This window comes from Solanum lycopersicum, chromosome 11 (genome assembly GCF_036512215.1).
Source record: "Solanum lycopersicum chromosome 11, SLM_r2.1".
Classification (NCBI taxonomy): domain Eukaryota; kingdom Viridiplantae; phylum Streptophyta; class Magnoliopsida; order Solanales; family Solanaceae; genus Solanum; species Solanum lycopersicum.
Window position 1 is genome coordinate 37,555,371 of NC_090810.1, and position 23,241 is coordinate 37,578,611.

Sequence of the window (23,241 nt, forward strand, 5' to 3'; positions counted from 1 at the left end):
CTAAATGGATAATAGAGTCATAAATTTTTAATTATATATTATAACTAACATAAAAGAATAAGTACTATTCAACCAAAAAATATATAGACATTTAATTTAAGATATTTATTTTTTAATAAAATTAATTTATAAATTGAGTTGAAATTACAAAACTAAATGATAAAATTTGTTAACTAATCTATTTAAATTTAAAAATTAAATAAAAATGAAAACTTTTACGCACCATACATACATAGGGCGCCTAAGTTTACTAGTGAATAATAATTTTATATCAGTTCAAATATTCTAAAGCAATTTTAGTTCCTTTTCGGTAAATTTTTTGAAATAGATCATTCTTTCACGGTTCCAGTGTAGTTTGTCTCGCGCCCCCATTTCCTTCTTTACAAAATCTCAGTCAAGGGCATACAAATTGAAAGGGCTACCGATTGCCTATCTGCCCGATTGAATAGTTTCTTTTGTTGGATCAAATCTAGGGGAATTTAGTTTCAGCTCGTTTTAGGCGCGAAGAAGAATGGGGCAAAGTTCAAAGAAGAAGAAGAAGACTGGAGTGGGGCGGCGCAACAAGGGAAGAACTTCATCCAAAGATCACAATTCGATTGATGAAGATAATTCTGAATTGGTGGCCGAAGAGCTCACTGCATTGTAAGTCATTCTTCAACTCATTCTATTTAATTCAATTTACAGTATTTGCCAGCTTTCTCGAAATGGACATGGGTACTGTGGGTCTGTATGTGGTGTGAATTTATGGGGTTAGCATCTGGTATGGACATATTCATGTTTCAATAAGTTTCTAGTGTATTTGAAAAACGTCTTGACTGGTTACCTTGACAAATGCAATATCTATTAAACATGGGTCTATTAGCGCAAAGGAGAAGTACATGCAATATAGATGGAAAATACATGAGTGCAAAATTGTCAATTATTATATTTTATCTATGAAATTTATGAGTGAAAACTTATGGAGTAATCACCGTCAAGGAGATGCAAAGGATCAGAAAGAAGAAGATACAGAGAATTATGTAGAAGGAGAACTCATTCTCATTTATCTGAAAAAACATCTAAAAAAAATATTTTTACATTGCTATGTCTATATATAAGAAAGCTACTGTGCTAACTACCTCTTAACAACTTTCTAACCTTCTAACTGCTTCAAGAATAATTATCGTGTAAACTATCCTACTTCTAGCTGTCATACATCTAACCAACACCCCTCCTCAAGCTGATGATAGAAACAGGTTCTTCAATCCCAGCTTGGAAACTAAGTATTCATGTGGCAGTCTTCTCAAGTTCTTAGTGAGCAGATCAGCTAGTTGTTCCTTTGTTGATACATGCAGTGTTTGAATCAGTCCTTGAACAATTTTTTCTCTTACAAAATGTCAATTAATGTCAATGTGTTTAGTTCTTTCATGAAATATTGGATTAGCAGCAATTTGAATTGCAACTTTGCTATCACAAAACAACTGTATAGGCTGCTTGATATTAACTCGTAGCTCTTTGTACAAACCTTCCAGCCAGGTTATTTCGGCAATTGTAGATGCCATGGCTCTGAACTCAGCTTCTGCAGAGCTCCTTGCTACTGTCTCCTGTTTTTTGGATTTCCAGGATATTAAGGCATCACCAAACTTCACAGTGCACCCTGTAACTGATCACCTGGACTCAAGACATCCACCCCAATCGGAGTCACAATAGGCTACTAGTTTGCCTGAGCTTTCTGAAGGCATTAACAGTCCAAGACCTGGTTCAACTTTGACATATCTGACCACCCTTAGAGCTGCCTCCATATGATATTACTCAGGCTTGTGCATAAATTGACTCAACACCTGCACAACATAAGATATGTCCACTCTAGTCATTGTTAGATACAAGAGTCTTCCAATTAGTCTCTGATATGGACCAACATCTTCTAATAATTGATCACTAAATTCCATTTTTTCTCCTTTTAAATGACTGTCATACTCAAATGAGGTCAACTTGACATTGGCTTCTAGAGTTGTGTTAGCAGGTTTAACACCTCCAAGCCCCATTTCTGATATCAACTCTAGTGCATACTTCCTTTGGCTTATATGAACTCCCTCTTGTGATCTAGCAAACTCCATGCCCAAGAAGAACTTCAACTGACCCAAGTCTTTCATCTTAAACTTCAACTTGAGATCATTCCTTGTCTGCAAAATCAACTTAGGACAACTACCAGTCACCAAGAGATCATCCACATACACTAAGACCACAACTAGATGAATTCCAGTCTTTTTGGTAAATAATGAATAGTCAAAATGACTTTGTTTGAAACCAAGCTGTAATAAGGCCTCCGTAAGTTTCTTGTTCCACTGCCTGGGTGCTTGTTTCAGACCATAAAGAGATCTGTGCAGTCTGCACACTTTATCATTCCCCCTGTGACTGTCAAATCCCTGAGGAATTGTCATGTAAACCTCTTCAAAGAGATCACCTTGAAGGAATGCATTATGCACATCCATTTGGTAGATAAACCACTTCTTAGCTGCAGCAAGAGCCACAACAGACCTGACAATCACCATCTTAGCAATTGGAGAAAAGGTTTCAGTATAATCTAGTCCCTCTTTCTGATTAAACCCTTTAGCAACCAACCGTGCCTTATATCGTTCAACCTCTCCATTAGCTTTGTGCTTGATTTTGTACACCCACTTGCACCCAATTGGAGACTTTCCTGAAGGAAGATCAACTACACTCCATGTACTATTATCCATCAAAGCAGCAATCTCTGACTGCATGGCTGCAATCCATTTAGGATCTGAAGCAGCTTCAGAAAAAGAAGTAGGCTCCAAAATAGTTGACTAGGCTGTCAATGCTGAACTGTAAGAGGAAGAGATCTAATCATAGTTTACATAATTGGAAATAGGAAAATGACAGGAAATCTTTGTTCTTGGAGGAGCAATATAGTCTTTCATCCAAATGGGAGGTTTAGGAGTTCTATAGGACTTTCTAAGTGGCTCAACTAAAGGAGACACAGACAAAGGAGCAGCCTCAGTTGGTATGGAAGGATTAATTTCAACAGCATCATGTGGAGAAGAAGCAAGATCATGAGGAACATATATAGAATCAGCTAGACAGTATTGAGTAGAACACAAAGGGGGAGAAAATATAAGAGGAAATGTAGTGGACAAGTGTTGAAAAGGGAATACATCTTCCTTAAACACTACATCTCGACTGATTGTAAATGATTTTTCCTGAAGAAGATACATCTTGTAGCCTTTCTGAGTTAGAGAATAACCAAGGAAAACAGTTGGAACAACTCTAGGTGCAAATATGTATTCTTCAAGGAAGTTACATAACCTAGGCAACCAAAGACCTTTAAGTGAGACAAATCTGATGAGGACTTAGAGTGAATCTCAACTGGTACTTTACCATGAAGAGTCTGAGAGGGCAACCTATTGATCAAATACACTGCAGTGGCTACACAATCTCCCCAAAACCTGAGAGGAACACTTGCTTGAAATTTGATAGCTCGAGCCGTGTCCAAAATGTATCTATGTCTTCTCTCAACAACTCCATTCTGTTGAGGAGTATAAACACAAGAACTCTGATGTACTATCCCTAAGGATTTGAGTAATGGAAACTTGAGAGGTAAAAAACTCACAACCATTGTCAGTTCTCAAAATTTTAACAACTGCAGAGTGAACATTCTTTATCATTAGCAAAAAATCAGTCAGGATAACTATAACTTCTGACTTGGAATTCAACAGAAATATCCAGGTATACCTAGAATGATCATCCACCAAGGTTAAAAAATACCTTTTTCCCATCATAAGTAGGTACCATGTAGGGACCCCAGACATCACCATGAACAACATGAAAGCAAGTATCAGATTGTGAAGTACTCAGATTAAAAGGAATTCTAGTTTGCTTAGCCAAAGGGCATACAGTACAATGTTTGTGATCAAAGTTTACATTGTCAACACTGCAATTCAAATTGTTCAACTGCTTCAAAGTATGTAATGGAGCATAACCCAATCGTTTGTGCCATAGATCTATGCCTACTTTATTCTTAGGATTCTCTACTAAGGCAGAATGACACCTAGTGTTGATGCATTCAGGCTTGACACTTCCTGCATTCAGAGAAGAAGAATCCACCACATATAGACCTTGAACATGTTTACCCAAAAGCATAATTGGCACTATATAATTTTATTGTAGTAATTGTTGGTGATGGTGTGGAAGAAAAGATTTGATTTTTTTTTTGATGAAGTAAGAAGAATGTCATTAACAAAGCATCAAGCAGATGCACAGATTACAAAAGAAAGAAATATCAGCTCCCAAAAAGGCAAAAAAAGCTATCTAAACAGCTAACAACAGAAATCTATGGAGCTGATAAATTCTAGGTAAGAATCGACACTAAGTACAGGAGAGAGATTAACCCAACCAAAAAGAGTAATCAAACAAGTACAGGAGAGAGATTAACCCAACCAAAAAGAGTAATCAAACATCTTGCTTTAATGGTAGATGTATGTTGGGGTACCATTGAAACACCTTTTGTTCCTCTCCATCCATAAGCACCATAAAATACAGGCTGGAACCAAAGACCAGATCCGCTTGATGGACTTCCCAACTTTCCAAGAACTCCAACACACAAAGGCCTCTCTCAATGATTTTGGCATGACCCAAGTGAGTCCAAAAAGTGAGAAGAACATGTTCCATAGGCCTGTTGCAACTGTGCAATGAAGGAACAAGTGATTAATAGATTCTGAGTTGCACAAGCACATGTAGCATCTGTTGAGTATTTGGGATTTCCTCCTCATGAGATTATTCTGAGTCAAGCAAGAGTCTTTTAGAGTAATCCAACTGAAACAAATAACTTTAGGTGGAAACTTAGTTCTCCAGATTAATTTCGATCAATTAAGGTCTTCTTGGAGCTTTGTCGAATGTAGCATGCTTTAATTGAGTAGGATCCGTCCCTGCTATGTCTCCAGATAAGTTTGTCCCTGCGTGACTGTTGATTGCACTAGTCTGAATGATGGCCATAAGGCTAAAAACCTCTTCCAACTCCCAGTCATTAAGATTTCTCCTTAGGATCAGATTCCACACATTGTCTTCCCTGTACTGCGAGATGGTTGAGTCTGGATGAGATGCAATCTGGATAATGTTTGGAAAAACATTCATTAGAGGAGTGTCTCCTAGACAAATATCTTTCCGAAATTGAATATGTTCCCCATTTCCCACCATAAGTGAGGCATCACCGAAGAATATTTCCCACAGTTTCCTTATATCTCTCCAGACCCCGTACCATAAGAGGTACTGACTTTATTAGAGCACCAATGACTAAAACTACTATACTTTGCTTGTATCACTTCGTTCCACAAGCCAGCCGCCTCTTGATTGTATCTCCAGTGCCACTTCAATAGCATACAAAAGATTGACTTTCCTTTAATATGATTTTCAATTATCTTATTCTCACCCATTACAAAAGAAAAGTACTTATCCTTTATAAAGTGAGTGGGTAAACTAGGCAGAGAAACCAGAAACCAACTCACTTTAAAGAAACTAGAGAATTCAGAAATAAATCTTCAGAGTAGTAGAATAGGTGTGAAGAGGTAACCAGCAACCAGAATTTTTTTCTGGAACAGTGTATCTCACATGAACAATGATCTAATCCCATCGGGATAGTGCTTTGGTGGTTGGACTGCAACAGAAGTTTGATGGATGATGTCCGGCTGACAAGTCGAACCAGAGAAGAAAATGTTTGCTAAAAAGTGTCTGGAAATTTTCCCAAACTTGACATGCCAGGAGCACGAACTGATGTGCCGCGGAAACTGCAGGCTTGTCGGCACGCGGAGGCACGTTCGACGTCCATTTCAGTGAGTTTGGGTTGCCAGTCGATGGGTACGCTATTCAAGTGGGAGGTGTGATTTAGAAGTAGTTTGATATGGCCTATCTGAGCAACCAGATACTAGACTGTCTTCTTTTGTCGGGAAAAGTAAGGGAAAATTAGAGAAGAGACTAAAATCCTAGCTTTGATACCATGTAAAATAAGAAAAGAAGAGAGGATATGTTCCTTGATTATTACCTCAAGCCATTGGGGTTTAAATAACCTTGATAGGAATTGTGCATAAAGAAAGAAAATATTAGGTTATAATAACATTTCTACAAAAGAATGTGGAAAGGTGAATCGCTGGAGGCTTCTGGGCGAGTAATCACATGTAGATTTGAATGCATTAATACGAACTTAAGTTGGTTCCTTAGTTCAATTTATGCTGATTGTAACGAAGTCAACTGAAGGGAGTTGTGGAGGGATCTAATCAATCTAAAGAACACATGCACTGGTCCTTGGCTGTTTTGTGGGGATTTCAATGTGACAAGATATCCCACGGAAAGATCAGCTGGCCAGACATTAACAGAGGCTATGTCTGACTTCACAGATTGGATAAATGAAATGGATCTAATTGACTCTCCTTTATTTGGAGGATTGTACACGTGTAGAAGGGGTGAAAATCATTCGACTGCTTCTAGACTGGATAGATTTCTTTACTCATCATTGGGACGACTCTTTCTCACAAATCAGACAAAGCCTTCTACCGAGACTAGAGTCTGATCACAATCCAGTGATGCTAACTTGCGGGGAGCTAAACTTGAAGAAATCTTATTTCAAGTTTGAACGACGGTGGATGCAGGTAGAAGGTTTCAGAGAGAAGGTAAATGATTGGTGGTGTTCCTTCTCAGTAAATGGGACCCCCTCTTTTATCTTAGCTTCCAAATTGAAGTTACTGTTAGGGAAGTTGAAACAGTGGAGCTATGATAGCAAAGTCAACTGGAAACAAAAGAAGGAAGAGATAATCAAATTGCTGGTCTGGAAAAGATACAAGAGCAGAGAATATTGACTGATGATGAACTCCTTCAAAAAGTTCATCTATCTAGGGAATTTGAAGAAGCTTCCAGGAATGAGGAGATAGCTTGGAGACAAACGTCAAGAATTCAATGGCTCAAACATGGAGACAAGAACACCAAGTACTAATATAGGATGGGCACAACACACAAAAGAATAAACTCAATTGAAAAATTGGAAGTAAATGGCAGAGAGTTGACTGATACTGATGAGATCAAAACAGAGATTGCCAATTTCTATCAGAAACTATACAGAGAAACTGAGAATTGGAGGCCTGGTCTAAACTTACAAGGCATTGAAAGCATTAGTTTGGAGGAGGACTGGTTACAAAGACAGTTCGATGAAGAAGAAGTGGTAGAAGGAATCAAATTGTGTGCAAGCGACAAAGCTCCTGGCCCGGACGGGTTTTCTATGAGCTTCTATCAAAACTTTTGGGAGATGCTCAAGGTAGATATCATAAATACCGTTAGACATTTTCATGATCAGCAGGTCTTTGAGAAGAGCTTGAATGCCACCTTTGTGACTCTTATCCCGAAGAAGACAGAGGCAGTTGAGCTTAGGACTTCAGACCCATAAGTTTGATAGGCGTGGTATACAAAATTATAGCTAAGCTGCTAGCTGTGAGGTTGAAGAAAGTAATTAGCAAACTGGTAAACAAACATCAAATGACATTCATAAAAGGCAGACAAATCATGGATGCTGCCCTTATTGCTAGTGAATGTGTAGATACTAGACTCAGAGGGGCCGACTCTGGAGTTATGTGCAAGCTAGACATTGAGAAGGCATATGATCATGTCAACTGGAGATTTTGCTCAATATGTTAAAACAAATGGGGTTGGTGAGAGATGGATTGAGGTCTGTATAAAAACTGTTAGGTTCTCCATTCTGATAAATGGAGAACCTACTGGTTTCTTTCCCTCAGAAAAAGGTCTCAGACAAGGAGACCCTTTGTCCCCTTTCCTTTTCATGATAGCCATGGAAGGATTCGATAGTATGATGAGGGTGGCTACTCAAAACTCACTGTTGCAAGGATTCAAAGTAGGCAATCTCTCAGGGGTGGATATGCAGATTTGTCATTTGCTTTATGCTGACAACACTGTCATATTTCGGTGAAGCTAAGGAGGAACAAATTAGAATTGTCAGAATGATATTGGTAGTCTTTGAGGCGGGTTTGACAGTCAACTGGAGGAAGAGTTCTATATATCCCATCAAAGAGGTTACACAGATTCAGGCCTTAGCAAACATTTTGGGGTGCAGAATTGAAAAACTTCCAACTGTTTACCTAGATATGCCAATTGGAAACAACCATAAAGAGCTAGTGATATAGAATGATATAATTGAAAAAACTGAGAAGAAGCTGGCAAACTGGAAATCTCAATATCTATCCTTTGGCAGGAGAACCATTCCGACAAACTCTGTACTAGACTCTTCACCTACCTATGTGATGTCCATATTCCTTATGCCGGTCAAAGTGGAAGAAAGACTTGATAAATTGAGGAGGGATTTTCTTTGGTCGTGAATCAAGAAAGGTAAAAGAATACATCTTGTCAAATGGCAAACTGCTTTGCTGAGTAGAAGCTCAAGGGGGTTAGGGATCAGAAACTTGGGGCTACAAAACAAGTGCTTGTTAGCAAAATGGTTGTGGAGGTTCGGAAGAGAGGATCAAGCACTTTGGAAGGAAGTTATTAGTAACAAGTACGGACAGATAGCCCATGGGTTTCCGATATGGTGAATATCCCGTATGGTGTCTCGGTGTGGAGAACTATCAAAAATTTGTGGGGCCAACTACAACAAAATATTAGATACAAAGTGGGAATGAGACCAGGGTTCTTTTCTGGAAAGATCACTGGATTGGTCAGGACTCCTTGATGTCTTCCTATCCGGACATATATTTCATCAGCTCGTATCCAGATGCAATGGTAAATGAGGTATGGTTTGAACAAGGGTGGAATTTCAACTTCAGAAGATTACTAAATGACTGAAAGATAGGGAGAGTAGCCGAGGTGCTACAAACGCTGGATAATTTCAAGGGCACAAATCTGGAAGTTGATGTAATGATTTGGAAACAAAATCATGATGGTATGTTGTCAGTCAGCAGATTATACAATAGGAAATTGAAGAAACTTCCGGGGAAATCTCTGGACCATGGAGTAAGGTATGGAAAAACAAAGTGCCAACTAAAGTGAGGTGCTTTTCATGGCTTGTTGCTAGAAGGGCATGCCTAACTCATGAGAAGCTGCAAAGAAGAGGAAATAGCCTCATGGTGTTCACTGTGTAATGAGACAAATGAGACTACATTGAAAAGTCAATGCTCAATTATGGGCCATTTTTCTAAGCAGAACACACACAAAATGGACAATGCCAGAACACACTGTAGACCTTCTTAGTTGCGGACCTTCTTAGTTGCTGGGTGAGAAGAGAGGGGAGTAAGAGCCAGAAGAAATGGTGGAACATGATACCCTCTTGTATATGGTGGACTGTTTGGAGTGAAAGAAACAAGAGGTGTATGGAAAATACTGCGAAATCAGTACAAAAGATCAAATTGCGTTGTATGAAGACCTTCTGTTTTTGGTGTAATGAGGAGGGTATAGAGATGCTGAACAAATTTTAAACTTTTTCTCTTCTTTATAAGTTTAGTAGCTATTTCTTGAGTTGGTTTTTTTTGGGTCACTGATGTAAATCTTTTTGATGGTTGCCAGCATACCCTCATTGCTGAGGAATACAACTTTACTTTATCAAAAAAAAATAAAATTACATTCCTACAAAATTTTCTAATTTATCTAGTGACGGGATATGAGAATCATTCTATATTTACTATTTACATAGTATATACTTTTGCCAAATTTAACACTAACCTTTCTTCAATTGATGATTATTCTACATAGTATATACTTTAGCCAAATTTAACACTAACCTTTCTCCAATTAATGATTATTCTAGAGAAGTTTATTTTGCATCTCATTGATTTATAAAATGTTTTAGGTGTGCCATATTTCAAGAAGATTGTGAAGTTGTTTCAAAGTCACCTTCACAGATTCATATCAAGCTCAGGTTTTTGGACATCATAAATACTGATAAAACTCCTCTGTTCTATCTTTTCTTTATTTTATACCAAAGTTATATACATGAATTAACAGGCCATACTCTGAGGATGCTGGCTATGAGGATTCTGATGTGTCGGCTCTTCTTTCAGTGAGGTTAGCAGGCTGCAGTTTTATGCACCTTTTTGTTGCTCTTTTGTCTATAGACTATTCTTCTCTGGGTATTCATTTCTCCTAATTTCATCCTTTCTGCATTCCTTTGCATTTTAGGTGTTTGCCAGGGTATCCGTACAAGTGCCCAAAACTTCAGCTAATACCAGAAAAAGGTTTATCCAAAGCTGATGCTAGCAACCTTTTATCATTGCTTTATGATCAGGTAGAGAATGAATTTTGATGTAGTACTAGCACTATAATATTTGCCAGTCCTACACTATCCTTGTTATTGTTGGTTCAGTCGGACTCTTTTCTTCTATGCTTACTTGGTAGTTGTTGCAGTCAGGAATTTCAAATTGCAACTCCGAACTAGGTGGAAATAAGCTGATGATCGGCATATTTAATAGGCTTAGAGTTTATGCTTTATTAAATTGTGCAGCTAAAGATAAATATAGGTTTAGCAGATGCCAAAAATTGGGAGCTCAAAGGCTGTAGGTTCTGTGAGCTACGATCAATCAGCCGAATTGATAAACTACCTCACAACTCCAAATAAAGTTGAGATTGACTACATGAATTCTCTGTTACCATTCCAATTAAATTGTTCAAACGAATTTGAATAGTAGTGCATAGTTGAAAGGTTAACTTGGTTAATTGTTAAAATGGAAGCTGAATCTGCTGGATTGGAGTAGATTCATTCAAAAAATACTATTTTGCTTACAACTAATTTGTTTTTTGAAAGGGTTCTCTCTGAATTAATGATTCTCTAAATCTCACATTTATTTCTACAACTAGATGTTATGCCTGTGCAAGCACGGGTCCAACAAATCAAGAATTAATTACAGAATTATTTTATTTTGCGTTTGTTTAGTGAATTGTAGGGTATGAGGATATGCAAAATTATTTTATGATGCATATAATTAGTTATATAAATTTATATTTTATTTTTGTACTATAAAGATGAAATAAATTACTTCATCCCTATCATAAAATAATTAATCTCATGAAATAACTTTATCTATTCGATTCTTGTACCAAATGATCTCTAATAGTACAATTCATTCTTATGTGTGAAGATAGAGCAAATATTATCCAAGAAATTCAATTTGGAGCAACTTTAAATTGAAAAATATTAGTATAAGCAAATGCATAAAATTCTACTTGCTTTGAACTTTGAAGCATGTAAGTAATTTGCATATTTATATCGATCCATTGTGTTCGGTGAGTTGATTCCCTAATCCATTATATACTTTATATAATTCTTTTAAACGGAAAATCCCAAGAACAATAGTGTAGATAAACCCTTTCTATAATATATTTTTTCCATTTAGGCCATTTACAAAAATGCATTTCTCCTTGTTTTTTAGCTATCACTACTGATTTCAACTTTCCACATATTTAAAATCAAAAACCACAATATTAGATAACATCTCAATACATTAACTTTCCATATCACATTTTAAAATCGCAGGATTAATTTAAAAAATTGGACATCCTACCCATCTTTAATTTAATACTGCAAAATTTTTAAATATATTTTTTACACTTCTAAATTTCATGTCAGATTAAAATCTATATTTAAGAAAATTTGTAAATGATTTAATAAAAGTATCGTTTACTCTAGAAATTAATCAAGTTGACCTTTAAAGCAGGATCTGATTAACAAATATGCTCAATGAGAATGTACTCTGTGTGTGACAAAATTCAAGCGGAAAGAGTAATATAATATGGACAAATTTAACATATGTAACACACTTTGATTTCTAGTTACAAAATCAAATGAGACATTTTTATATTCGTTTTACCTTTAATGAGATGGTTTTATACAGAAAATTATCTATATTTATTTTAGATCGTAAATTTTTTAAACTTATTTTTTCTTTTATAAACTCCATGCTCAGTAAATTACATCATATATATAACTAATTACTTCAGTGTGAATATTTTTGTAAACATGCCTAAGAATGAGGGATTGTGAGGTATTGAAACGTGGAAGAATTATCTGAAAATTCAAGTCAAACCATTAAACAGAGAGCTGAAAGAGATGGAAAAAATAGTCAGCAACCCGAAAGCCAATGATTTCATTCTAACTTCGTTGAAATGAATAAAGCACTTGAGTATGAATTTTTGATCGATCAAATATATCCCCTGAGGAGACTCTTCTTTGACAAAAAAATGAACAATTTACAGGAATTAAAAACATAAGAAAATCTCCAGCTAGAAATTTATATATACCATGATGTGTGTGTGTGTGGGGTGTGTGTGTGTGTGCGTGCGTGCATGCGTGCGTGTGTTGCCTTTGGGAATAGATATAAATGTGTTAGCATTAGGAATAAAAGCCACCTAATGATAGTAGCTAGAAAATTCTGACACGTCAAATATAAAAGGTTAAGTCAACAATGTGTATGTTAATCAGAAGATGGATATGACTAAATCACCCTTAAAATGAATTTTAATGGTATATAGCTGACATTTTGATACCCACATCCTATACTCTCTTCTACAATTGTAGAATGACGTGCAAAACTTAGACGTAATGGAAGTGTAACAACAATAACTAAACCTTAATCTCGACTAGTTAGTATCACATATACTGATCGTCTGCACTATTTTTGTTTTTAATAAAATTTGTTTTTATTTCTACAGATTTTAGGACTTCTGTGAAAATTTTCTTCTATCGGTTTTAGTTTTACCTTGTCCCTAGCACTAGCTTTGAGACAATCAATCTTCACATAAACATCCATCTTGATAGTGTAATGACTTTCAACTGTTGTTTTGATCGACAGTAAAGTAATTATTTTCTCAACAACTTAGATGAGCCATCGTATTGTAAATACTTTGAGAGTTGTTAAGTAGCTAATAAGAGGGATGATATGATGGCAACAAAGGGTGATAACTCGTGAAGTTATAGACATGATATGTGTTATGAGTAGTCCTAATACCCTTTTGAAGAGTAACTTGATGATTAATTTCATTTGATGAGTGCTCAACCGAAGTAGGAGATCCTTGCAGTTAGCAATGAATCATTGGCGAACTTTGCGTACTTGTGTATTGACCGCACACATCAATTGAATTAGTTAGATCCATTTTGCTGACTTCCCTTGCTTACATTGTTCCATCGACCAGAGGCTGTTCACCTTGGTTTGTCTCGAGTTGTTTGGAGTAGACTTGAAGACGAGGAGGTGCTGGACTGGGAGGATTTGGAATTGAAAGAGTTGGAATAGGATGGATTGTGAAGATGCCGTTTTGATATAGTGTACTTGGTGAAATGTGTAAGGATTTCTTGGAAAAGATTACAGCTGCTGAGATGATGTACTTATGTGTAGTAGGATCATAACAGTTGTAACCCTATGGAGTACCTCAAGAAGATACATTTGAGGGACTTTGGTTGAAGTTTGTCATTTTAAGGAATGACTTATGTAAAGAAATGGCTGATTCCATCGATTATAAGCAAAAAAGGACTTAAAAAAGGTACCCTTCAGTGTGGCCCAATGGTTTGGGCTTGGGACTACCATGTTGGAGGTCTAAGTTCGAAACCCCTTGCCAGCGAAAGCAAGGAGTTTGCCTTTTGTGTCGAGCTCGTCGCACCGGACCTGCCTAGTCCGGATTACCTCTCCTATGTGGTTTGCGAGCTATTGCATAGGAGCGGGGGTTTTACCTGTGCGGACCCGGTTTCATTGTCATAAAAAAAAGGACTTAAAAAGAGGTTTCCAAATCAGAAAAGGTCTTTATTTTTGTTATTTTTAATCAAAGCCCTCTCTTTCTAGCGTGTTGTTATTCTTATATTTACCTTTCATTTTTTTAAATATAGGATATTTTTTTAACAATACCCAGACATGGCTTTGTCAATTAGGTCTGAGCATGCTACATATAGGAGGGTGTTTTTAGTAGCGAATTAGGGTGGAAGGTTAGTAGGTAGTGGCGTGTTGCCCTGCTTTTCAAGGGTTTAGGCTTGTTGGTGTCTGTCGTTGTACTAGCCTTATTCTTGTAGTTCTTGCTTTTGATATCTATCATGATCTATTTATTGTGTTTTGGTTATTGCACTACTTCTTTTGTTGTTCGTAGTCCTTTCTTGTAGGCTTTTTACTGCTTCTCTTATTATTTGTTATGTTTTCTTCATTGTTTTATTCTTTTTTATACCTGGATTTGCTGCACTTGTTACGAGGGTTTTTGGAAACAATCTTTCTACCTCAACGAGGTAGTGGTAAGGCCTGTGTACACTCTACCCATTTCAGATCCTACTTGTGGGATTTCATCGGGTATGTTGTTTCTCCAATTGTCAAATCCTGGGGCGTGAGGGTGTTAAGTATCCCACATTGGTGGAGGAAATAAGCTGTTGTCATTTTATATGGTTTAGAGAAATCCTCACACACTGGGCTCACTTTTGGGATATATTTAAACCCAAGGTCCATCTTTGTTACTGCTTATGATCTAAGTCTATTAGAACAACCATACCTTATCTGCCATAGCTGATGATTGATTGCTTTCTCTCTAGTCTCTATTTGGATGACTGGTTTCTTTCTCTCCTCTTTGCAGACTTTCCTAGTTCAAATATAACTATAATTCTGGAGAAAACTTAGACTCTATGATGAAAATATTTTGAGATGATTTATTGTGAAATTACGTGCTCATGACAAGTCTAGGTTCCAAGGCTAATATCATTTTTGTAGGACTACTAAATGTGGCTTCTTAATTGTGTCAATTCTAAGTTTTTCTCTGTTTGTCCTTGTTCTAGGTGTGTGTTGGTTGTATTAGGATTGTAAATTTGGTACCGAAATTGTACATTCTTATTCATCTGTAGAAGTATAAATTTATAGTAGAGAGAAACAAACAAACTAGCAATCAAATTTTTTGATTCTAGGAGATTTGAGAATCAAGGGAGGATTTTGTTTGATCTAATTTCCTAAACTATTTAATAAGCATAGCAGATTAGTTTAGATCCTACAAAATCAGATCTGATTCATAGTCATATATTCACAAATCAACAAGGATGATAATCTTTGATCTATTTTCTATTACTGTGTAGCCTCAATGATAATCTCGGTTATCACAAAAAGTAGACTTAATGAGAAGCATGAACTCTATTACTCACAACAGAGAGTCATAGACATCATGCAGTTCTAAAAATGGTGTTGTATAGGATAGACACAATTCTGGTGTTTCTCATTGCTCACATTTGTCTTAGTGAAGCTTAGTTTCTCATTGATCTAAGGACATTTCTTTCTCAGTATATCAACTGACAGATTTCTATACAAATTCCTGTACTTGAATCTGTGAAACTCCTGCTTGTAGATCAATGAGTCTGGATGTTTTCTTGGAGTTACCTTTCCCTCTACTTATTGTCCCCTTTAGTCAAATGCATAATGAGCTTTGTGACTTTCTGTGAATCATTTCATGCAGAATGTCCTACTGGCCTATACTCACATACATGGTTAAAGTAAATAATAATTTTCTTGCTTTACTAAAGTAATGTTGGCTACTACAAGTATTTGACGTGCTCATGTTTTTTTATGGACTTTATTCTAATTATACACTGAGTTGCTTGGTTAATACCTTAAAACTTCTGTCATCTCACTCAGTGTCGTCAAGGTGCATTTAAGGTGCGCTTAAGAGTTAAGCCCTGAAGCTTAGGGTAGGCGCTTGACCTTGCTTAGGCTGTGCTTCAGTGTAGGCAAGATACTAAAGCTTGCGCTGCATTGTCCATATGCTCTATCTTCACAAGAGCGGTACTAAACAATACATATGGTTTGCAAAATGATATATTAGTTGTTTAGGAAATCCTTGTGAATGAAGATGTTACTTTTTTGCATTACTTATGTATTTGATATTTTTCTTCGTTGCACCTTTGTTAACTAAAACTCACACTTCAATTGTGGTTAAAGTCTCGTTAGACCTGGAATGCTTTTTAACGGTTTTACCTTTCAGAGCGCGACCCTCACTGATAACTTTTAAACTATCCAGGCCAGTTCTAATGCTCGAGAAGGGCGTGTAATGATCTACAATTTGGTTGAAGCTGCTCAAGAATTCTTGTCTGAAATTGTTCCACCAGAACGTCTGCATGGATCTGTGAGCTTTCTTGCTTTCAGCATTCCTTTAATAACTGCCCCAAAGTAGAGGAGCGTGGAAGCAACATAGCTTCTCTTCTGTTTGTTTTAGCTGTATAAGCTGATGGTCCTATTGATGCAACTCCATTGTAGTTTGAAATTCATTGTGCATAAAAGGTTGATATCATTATCCGAGAGATACTTGGAATTTGACCAAGTGCATTTTTTTTGTTTTAGGTTTCATGCCAGACGGCAGATATTACCAGCCAACTGACGTATAAGGATGGGACAGTTTCATCCGGTGATACCTGTTCTTTTGGTGGACCATTTGTATATGGCTTTGTCGATCTTTTTAGTGGCTCAGGGGAGTCGTGGCATGTATCAGCAGGTCTCAACCATGAATATGACAATCAGCCAAAGAAAATTGACCAAATTGTGAAGCCAGCATTGAATCAAGCAGCTAAGCAAGAATCTTTTCGTAAAGCTGAAATGAAATTAGATGCTCTTGAAGAGGAGAGTGAAGGCGAAAGTAAATGTTGTAGTGATTTGAGTAAAAGTTATACGGATGAATCAATCGAAGACCATGTCATGTGCAAGGTAAAAGCAATAAAAGAATTTAACTTTTGAAATGGAAAATTTCACCCATATTAGTGACAGAATAGTTTTTTTCAGGATTGAACAAAATCAGCTAAAACCTCCGACATATTAGTCTTTTTTCCTTTTTCTATCTCTTGATATCAACTATTATCCATTTCTAGCTATTTTATTTTTATGGGGTAGCTCAATCTACTGCTGACGTTAGGGAGATTTTGTTCATCTTGAACGATCTTCCTTCTAACATCTGACTGTCTTACAGAATATTTTTCTGGAAGGGAATCTATCAGACTGTGGTGATGCTCAGCGGGAAACTGAATCTGAACCTTCAGAACTATCATTGGTTCATGACCATTTACCCAACACCCTAGAAAAAGACCTCATTCTGGTACTTCCCTCTAAATAGTTACTTATCATTCTTTTGATGGTACAGGTGAGAATTTTTTGAAAGCTGGAAACAAAACTAAAGCATCTTTAGTTATTTTCTGGTTTTGGTTTAGAAGATAACAGGACAGAATGGAATATAGATAGTACATTTGACTCTTGGTTTGGTAGAGTATGAAAAGATCCTCGTTTAAACTTCTCTTCCTGAACTTTTTTCCGCTTTTTATGAAGTCTTTCAACATAAACTATAACAATGCTCTAAACATTGCTTCTGTAGGCACATTTGCTTCGGCTTGCCTGCGGCCCTAAAGGACCACTATCCGATGCTTTGCCAGAAATAACATCAGAGCTCTTTGACCTTGGTGTATGATCATCTTAATATAGTTCTTTGTCATTATTCTATGCTTACTTTTTGTTCCTCATTTAATCTTGTGTCACTAGGTCATTACTACCTCAATTAAATCTGATAGAAAAAATGGATGCCTCTGCAAATGATTTTATCTTTTAGATTGTCTCCAAACGTGTACAAGATCTGGCAACCAAACCTTCAATCTTTGATGGGACTTTTGATAATATTTTTCAAGCATATAAGGTAGGGGTTTATTGCTCTTTTCTTGAGTGGCTTCTTTCTGCTTCAGTTGTACGCCCATTTGATTGACAGTAATAATAATTTTAAACGAATGAATTTAATAGGTGTCATCAAAGCTGTCACAATTTTGGAAAGCTTCATCTGAATTCGAAGGGCAAAATTCTTCACCTCCTCAAAACTCACGATATTTAAATGACTTTGAGGAGCTCCAACCCCTAGGTGAGTGATTTTTTTTTCAGAATCCCGCTTATGTGATTTTCCCCCTGTTTATCTTCTTCAAATATTTATTTTCATTTGCTGCACAGCTGCAGTCTCATTCTACAATTGATGTCTTCTATAACAAATGCCTAATAGACATCCTAGAATGCACTGTGTTGCATTTTATACGAGGGAAGCTTGTTGCTAGACTGACATGAGAGTAGTTGCTTAAATCTGAAGACTAACCAAGCGCACGGATAACGTAACCACTGTCAACTTTGCGCACTAGAGAAAAAAACCACTTTCTGAGAATAAGAATAGGAGCTCAGTAACAGAAGTTATATGGAGATGAGGAACTCATGTTATGCCAAATAGGCAAGTACAATTGTTATGCTAACTTGCAAGTATGATAAGAAGTGTTCTAGAGATTAGATTGTAAAACCAGTTTGTTGATCTATCCAAGTTAACAACTCGCCAGCACTTTTATTATTTAATTAGTCTCTGGGCACACTGCCTTGTTTATGGACGTTATACCACTAATTATAAAATTTTAGAAGGTACATAGATATTAGTTATTATATTATACTAGGTAAATTACCCGTGCTTCGCACGGAATTGAACTATTTTATTAGGCTTACATATGATCATTCGGTAATTTTTGTATTTTCAATACATAATTGGCAAAATCCTTTATCTTAAGGCAAAGTGTTTCTCCGAACTTAAAGTGCTATATTTTCAAAAAAAAAATATTGTTGTTGTGCAAAAATTATGAGTCATAGATAGACTTTAAGTACAAGAAAATCTCCCTCGAAATATTTTGTAAGATGTAATGAAAATTTTAAATCTAAGAAGTCATAAAGAAAACATTAGAAGTTAAAAAAAGAGACCACAAAATGTTAAACAACAACAATCCCAAGTAAAGTGAAACATCACGTCCATACAAGATCATAATTAACTAAATTCAAATGGACGATCTTGGACTCCTTTTTTATGAACCTCAATCAATCTCTTTTTTATAAATGTATGTCATATCAAGTATATGCTAAAAATGACCATAAAATTTTTATTATCATAAATGTTTTATGTCATTGTCTCAAAATAGTCATTACTATTTCTAAGGTTTCATATCACCGGCTCCAACTTATTTGGATTAAAACATAGTTATTGTTATAGTTATATATGCAGTTACAAAAAATTAATGCAATTATCAACCAAGCATTAGGTGACATCTGAATGTTCATAGCGGGATATACTAAACCAAAATTTCGACATATAACATATTAAAATCTCACAACATAATTTTGTGAGAACTTGAGCACAATAATATCCAAAAGTTAATAATAATAAAGACGACCTTACTTTCCTAACAATCAACAAGAAAAAGGCATTTACTTAATATATTTTTCAAAACGATAGTCTTTCGGGTGGTATCCAAGTTTAGAGTTCACAAATTTAATTGAAAAAAACATGAAAGAGTTATTACTTCTTTATCAAAAATTAAAAAAATTATCAAAAGAATGAGTTATCACTACAACAAAAATGATCTTTAATGATAAATAATAGCTTAGTTATCATTAAATATGTATTTTCAGAGGCAATAGGTACTTTGTCTAGATGTCCCTAAAGTCTATAACAACGATGAACTCAATGACAATTAATTAATTTCGTTAAAGGTTGTAGCACTCTTGTGAATGTGCATATTTATTGCCGATAAGAAAATATTTTTGTTATTGTGTATTTTGGACATTTGTTAGTTTTACAAAAATTTGATCTCTTATTATGTTTAAAAAGAGAAGAAGTATGACAAATTAGTTAACGTGCAATAAAAGATGTGGACAAATTGTCTCTATACAAATATTCTAGAAATAGTGCAGTGGCATACAACATGTGTGTACCTTGAAAAACAATCAAAATAATATACTAACTGTGGCAAGCAAGAGAGCAATAATTTTTGTTCTTTTAACAAACTTCATCATTGGTTCTGTATTAGTTATTTGTTGTTGTGTGCTATCAAATATAGCACAACCCACAAATAATTTTTCCAAAATTACATGAAGAAACCTTGTAAAAAAGGACAATGAGAATATACATTTTCAATCTTCCTCACTAGAATTTAAAACATAATTAAAAAAAGTCAAAAAAATCGCAAAAAAGATGTCGCGATAGATCACTATGATTTATAGTAAAAAATTAAGCTTCATGAAATAGGAGGAAGAAAACTTTGAGAAATGAAATACACTTTATAAGAAGCATAATTTATGTATTTGAATTCGAAAAAAACATACAAATAATAATGACATAAATCAAAGAATTGTTAACTAAAGAATTACATGTAATAAATTCAACCATCAACCATTTCAACGATGTTATGAGTTGCTCACCAAGAGGTCCAAGAGTCGTAATGTCGCATCACAATTGAAATCAGTTTGCTTTGTTTATAAGAAGAGGCTTGTAGAAAGGGACAAAAGATAAGATCAATTTTTAATCACCCCTACTGACAATTTAACAAATTTAAAAAAAGGTCACCAAAATAGCAAAAAAATTTACTGTAGTTAGATGAATCGCTAAGACTTATAGTACAGATTAAGCTCTACGAAAACTTTAATGAATGAAACAAACTTCATAAAAACTCTATTCATGTATTTGAATTTGACTACACTATAGTGGGAAAAAAACCTATAAATTATAGTGACAAGAAATTCCTCTATTTATAGACAACTTAGGGTAGTGTGAATAAATATTTATTGTGCCTTATCAGAAAGGTCACAACTCTTTGAAAAAGTTACAATCCTTCAAAAGGTCACAACCTTTCACTTAAGTCATAGTTTTTCATAAAAGTCGCAACTCTTCATAAGAGTCACAACTTTTCATAAAAGTCATAACTTTTCAAAAAAGTTACAGCTTTTCATAAAAGTCGCAACTTTTCATCAAATTCACAACTTTTCACGAAAAGGGAAGGCTAGTTTTGAAAATAAACAAAATTTAAAGGAAATTCTTGTTTCTGGTGGTGCCACATAGGCGGGCCTAAGGTTCTCTTTTATATAAATATATGATAATAAAATTTAATTTCCCGAAATTGATGAATTCTAGTCCTAGGTTGAGAAAGAAGAAATCCTGCCCCACAGAAGTCCTTGGAGAGGCCATATTGCAATTTAGTTATATGGTTTGTATTTGTTTTAAAAGTCCAGAGTCCAGACAGAATGAATACAACATGTTGACTTATTTTCTCATTGCTCGTAACAATATTTTACTTCTTCAATGACTTTGAGACTTCTTTGTGAAACAGTTTGTATAGACAAGCTTGCACAGCTCTAAGAACATTCAACAATATCTTTGATGTGAGGAACATTAGTACATTAATGTTATGAATGGACAATAATTTAATGCCTTTCTGTAACAAAAATATCTGTGTGAGATAATATGTCTGTTGGATGATACCAGGAAACCTTTTCACTTGTATTACTGTCTGTCTCTTCAACCTCCTTCTGTTGCAGCAGATAATTGAAATTATTCAGGAAGTATTAAGAAGTGTTTAAGAACGCTAAAAACATATGAACATACTGCTGATTGCTGAAGCACTAAACAAACATACTTGCATAAAAACACAAAAAATACTAATAAAGATCACAAGGCATGAGAAAACATTGGATAATGATTACACTTTTTACCTCTTAGTTTTCTTGCTTTTATCACTTCTCCAATCTTAACATATGATAAGCAAACTCAAAGTCCTAAGCCTAGTATTTCTGTTAAAGAATGTCCATCCATATATGTACGTTGATTCCTCTAACTCTATTGGGGGTTCTCATCTCTCCATGTTATACTTCCATAGTCACCATCAGTCTTATTCTCAGAAGGTCAAATTGTGTCTGAAGATTTCTTCTAGTCAGAGGTGGAGCTATATTGTTCTAAATTCTAAGGGTGGTCAGGCAAACACCCTTCGTCGAAATTTTTTGTGTATATAGATAAAAATCTTATTCTATATGGACATATACTACGTTTTGAACACCCTGGACAAGATTAGGTGAGGTAGGGTGTTCAGAAATTGCTATCATTCGCCAACAAACGAGTGGGCTTGACGCGGGTTCGATCTGCAATTGCGAACTTTTTTTAGGTTCTGTTCTTATAATTTATAAGGTCGGATAGCCAGTCCACTTTTTTCCTTTTAAAAATCAGAATCACAATGTCCAATTTGATTCCCCGTATCTTTGACCTTTTCCTTAAAAAAACTAAAAACAAACACTTAAAGCAAATGTTCCATTTAAAGTTAATCATAGGCAAATTCTCAAAGCTCTCAACAATTTTACCAAAATTGATAGCTAAAAAGCTCTCATGAATAATGTTTTGGTTCTACTCTCCATTCTATGTGTCTTGTTGTTAGTGTCGTCATTGATGGAGGCCGATGAAAGCATAAAACCTAAAAGTGATTCAATTCTAGGTCAATTTCTCTTAATTTTTTTTTGTTTTTGGCTATTTACGTTCTCTTCATGTAAAATTAAATATGAATATTTTTTGTGTTCTTTTTAATGATAATTAAAGTTAAATATTGTGTAGTTTAATTTAAAAAAATTTCGGTGCACCCATTTCAAAAAAATAAAATTTACTTGTATTGAGTAGTTTGATTGATAAATTTTCAATAAACCTAAGCATCAATTTTTTTATTGATTCAAAATATGAACACCCTTCGTGAAATTCCTATCCACGTCACTGCTTCTAGTGATACGAGGTTCTACATCTTTATTTTTCTTTTTGCATGTATCCACTCCCCCTCTCCATTTCTTTTTAATTCACACATTCAATTAATTACATCAGTGTGCCTTCTGAGAGCACACATCCAAAACCATCCATACAACTCATAATTTAGAAGTTGATCGAAGTAATCACCGACTTTCTCTTCATCTCTTCCTCTACTTTCACCCTGTTGTCTCCCCATATATATATATATATTGATTTACATTATTCTTTTGATCAATCAGAACCCCTTCCCATACATAACAAATTAATGTGATATATTCATATCATAATATATGAACAGTAAGAACTAGCATTCTTATTGAGACAATAACTCGTAGGGAAGAAAATAGATTTATGGATGGAATCAAATATGCAGTATTTACAGGCGAAAGTATTCGGTTATTGGAGAAAAATCAATATACTTCTAATTCTTATCCAAGTCTTGTATCATTTAATGATGCCATGTGAATCACTGTAAACATGTGAAGTGTATGGCTAACCCAATAACGGAAGTTTTGTAAGGGGTCCAAATGGGTTCGACTTGAGTAGGTTGAAAAAAGAGATATGAAGGCTTCTTATTCCACAACAACGAAAGCTTTTCACTCTTTCATATACTAGGGGATTTCACTTGGAAAAGAAGACCCAATCATATGATTT

The 23,241-nt window shown here is 35.3% G+C and overlaps 1 protein-coding gene across 3 annotated transcripts in view; it reads left to right on the top strand.

Moving 5' to 3' along the window:
• Positions 1-255: 255 nt before the first annotated feature.
• The window catches only part of LOC101246209 (eIF-2-alpha kinase GCN2), a 65,785-nt gene continuing 42,799 nt past the window's right edge, over positions 256-23,241 (top strand). For all 3 annotated transcript variants that reach the window (XM_010314791.4, XM_010314790.4, XM_026028105.2), the window contains exons 1-10: positions 256-642; positions 9,833-9,901; positions 9,988-10,047; positions 10,162-10,267; positions 16,003-16,107; positions 16,323-16,682; positions 16,942-17,067; positions 17,341-17,427; positions 17,572-17,655; positions 17,757-17,871. In XM_010314791.4, coding sequence (XP_010313093.2) covers positions 512-642; positions 9,833-9,901; positions 9,988-10,047; positions 10,162-10,267; positions 16,003-16,107; positions 16,323-16,682; positions 16,942-17,067; positions 17,341-17,427; positions 17,572-17,655; positions 17,757-17,871 — 1,243 coding nt within the window. In that variant the 5' untranslated portion in view covers positions 256-511. The remainder of the gene's footprint in view (positions 643-9,832; positions 9,902-9,987; positions 10,048-10,161; positions 10,268-16,002; positions 16,108-16,322; positions 16,683-16,941; positions 17,068-17,340; positions 17,428-17,571; positions 17,656-17,756; positions 17,872-23,241) is intronic.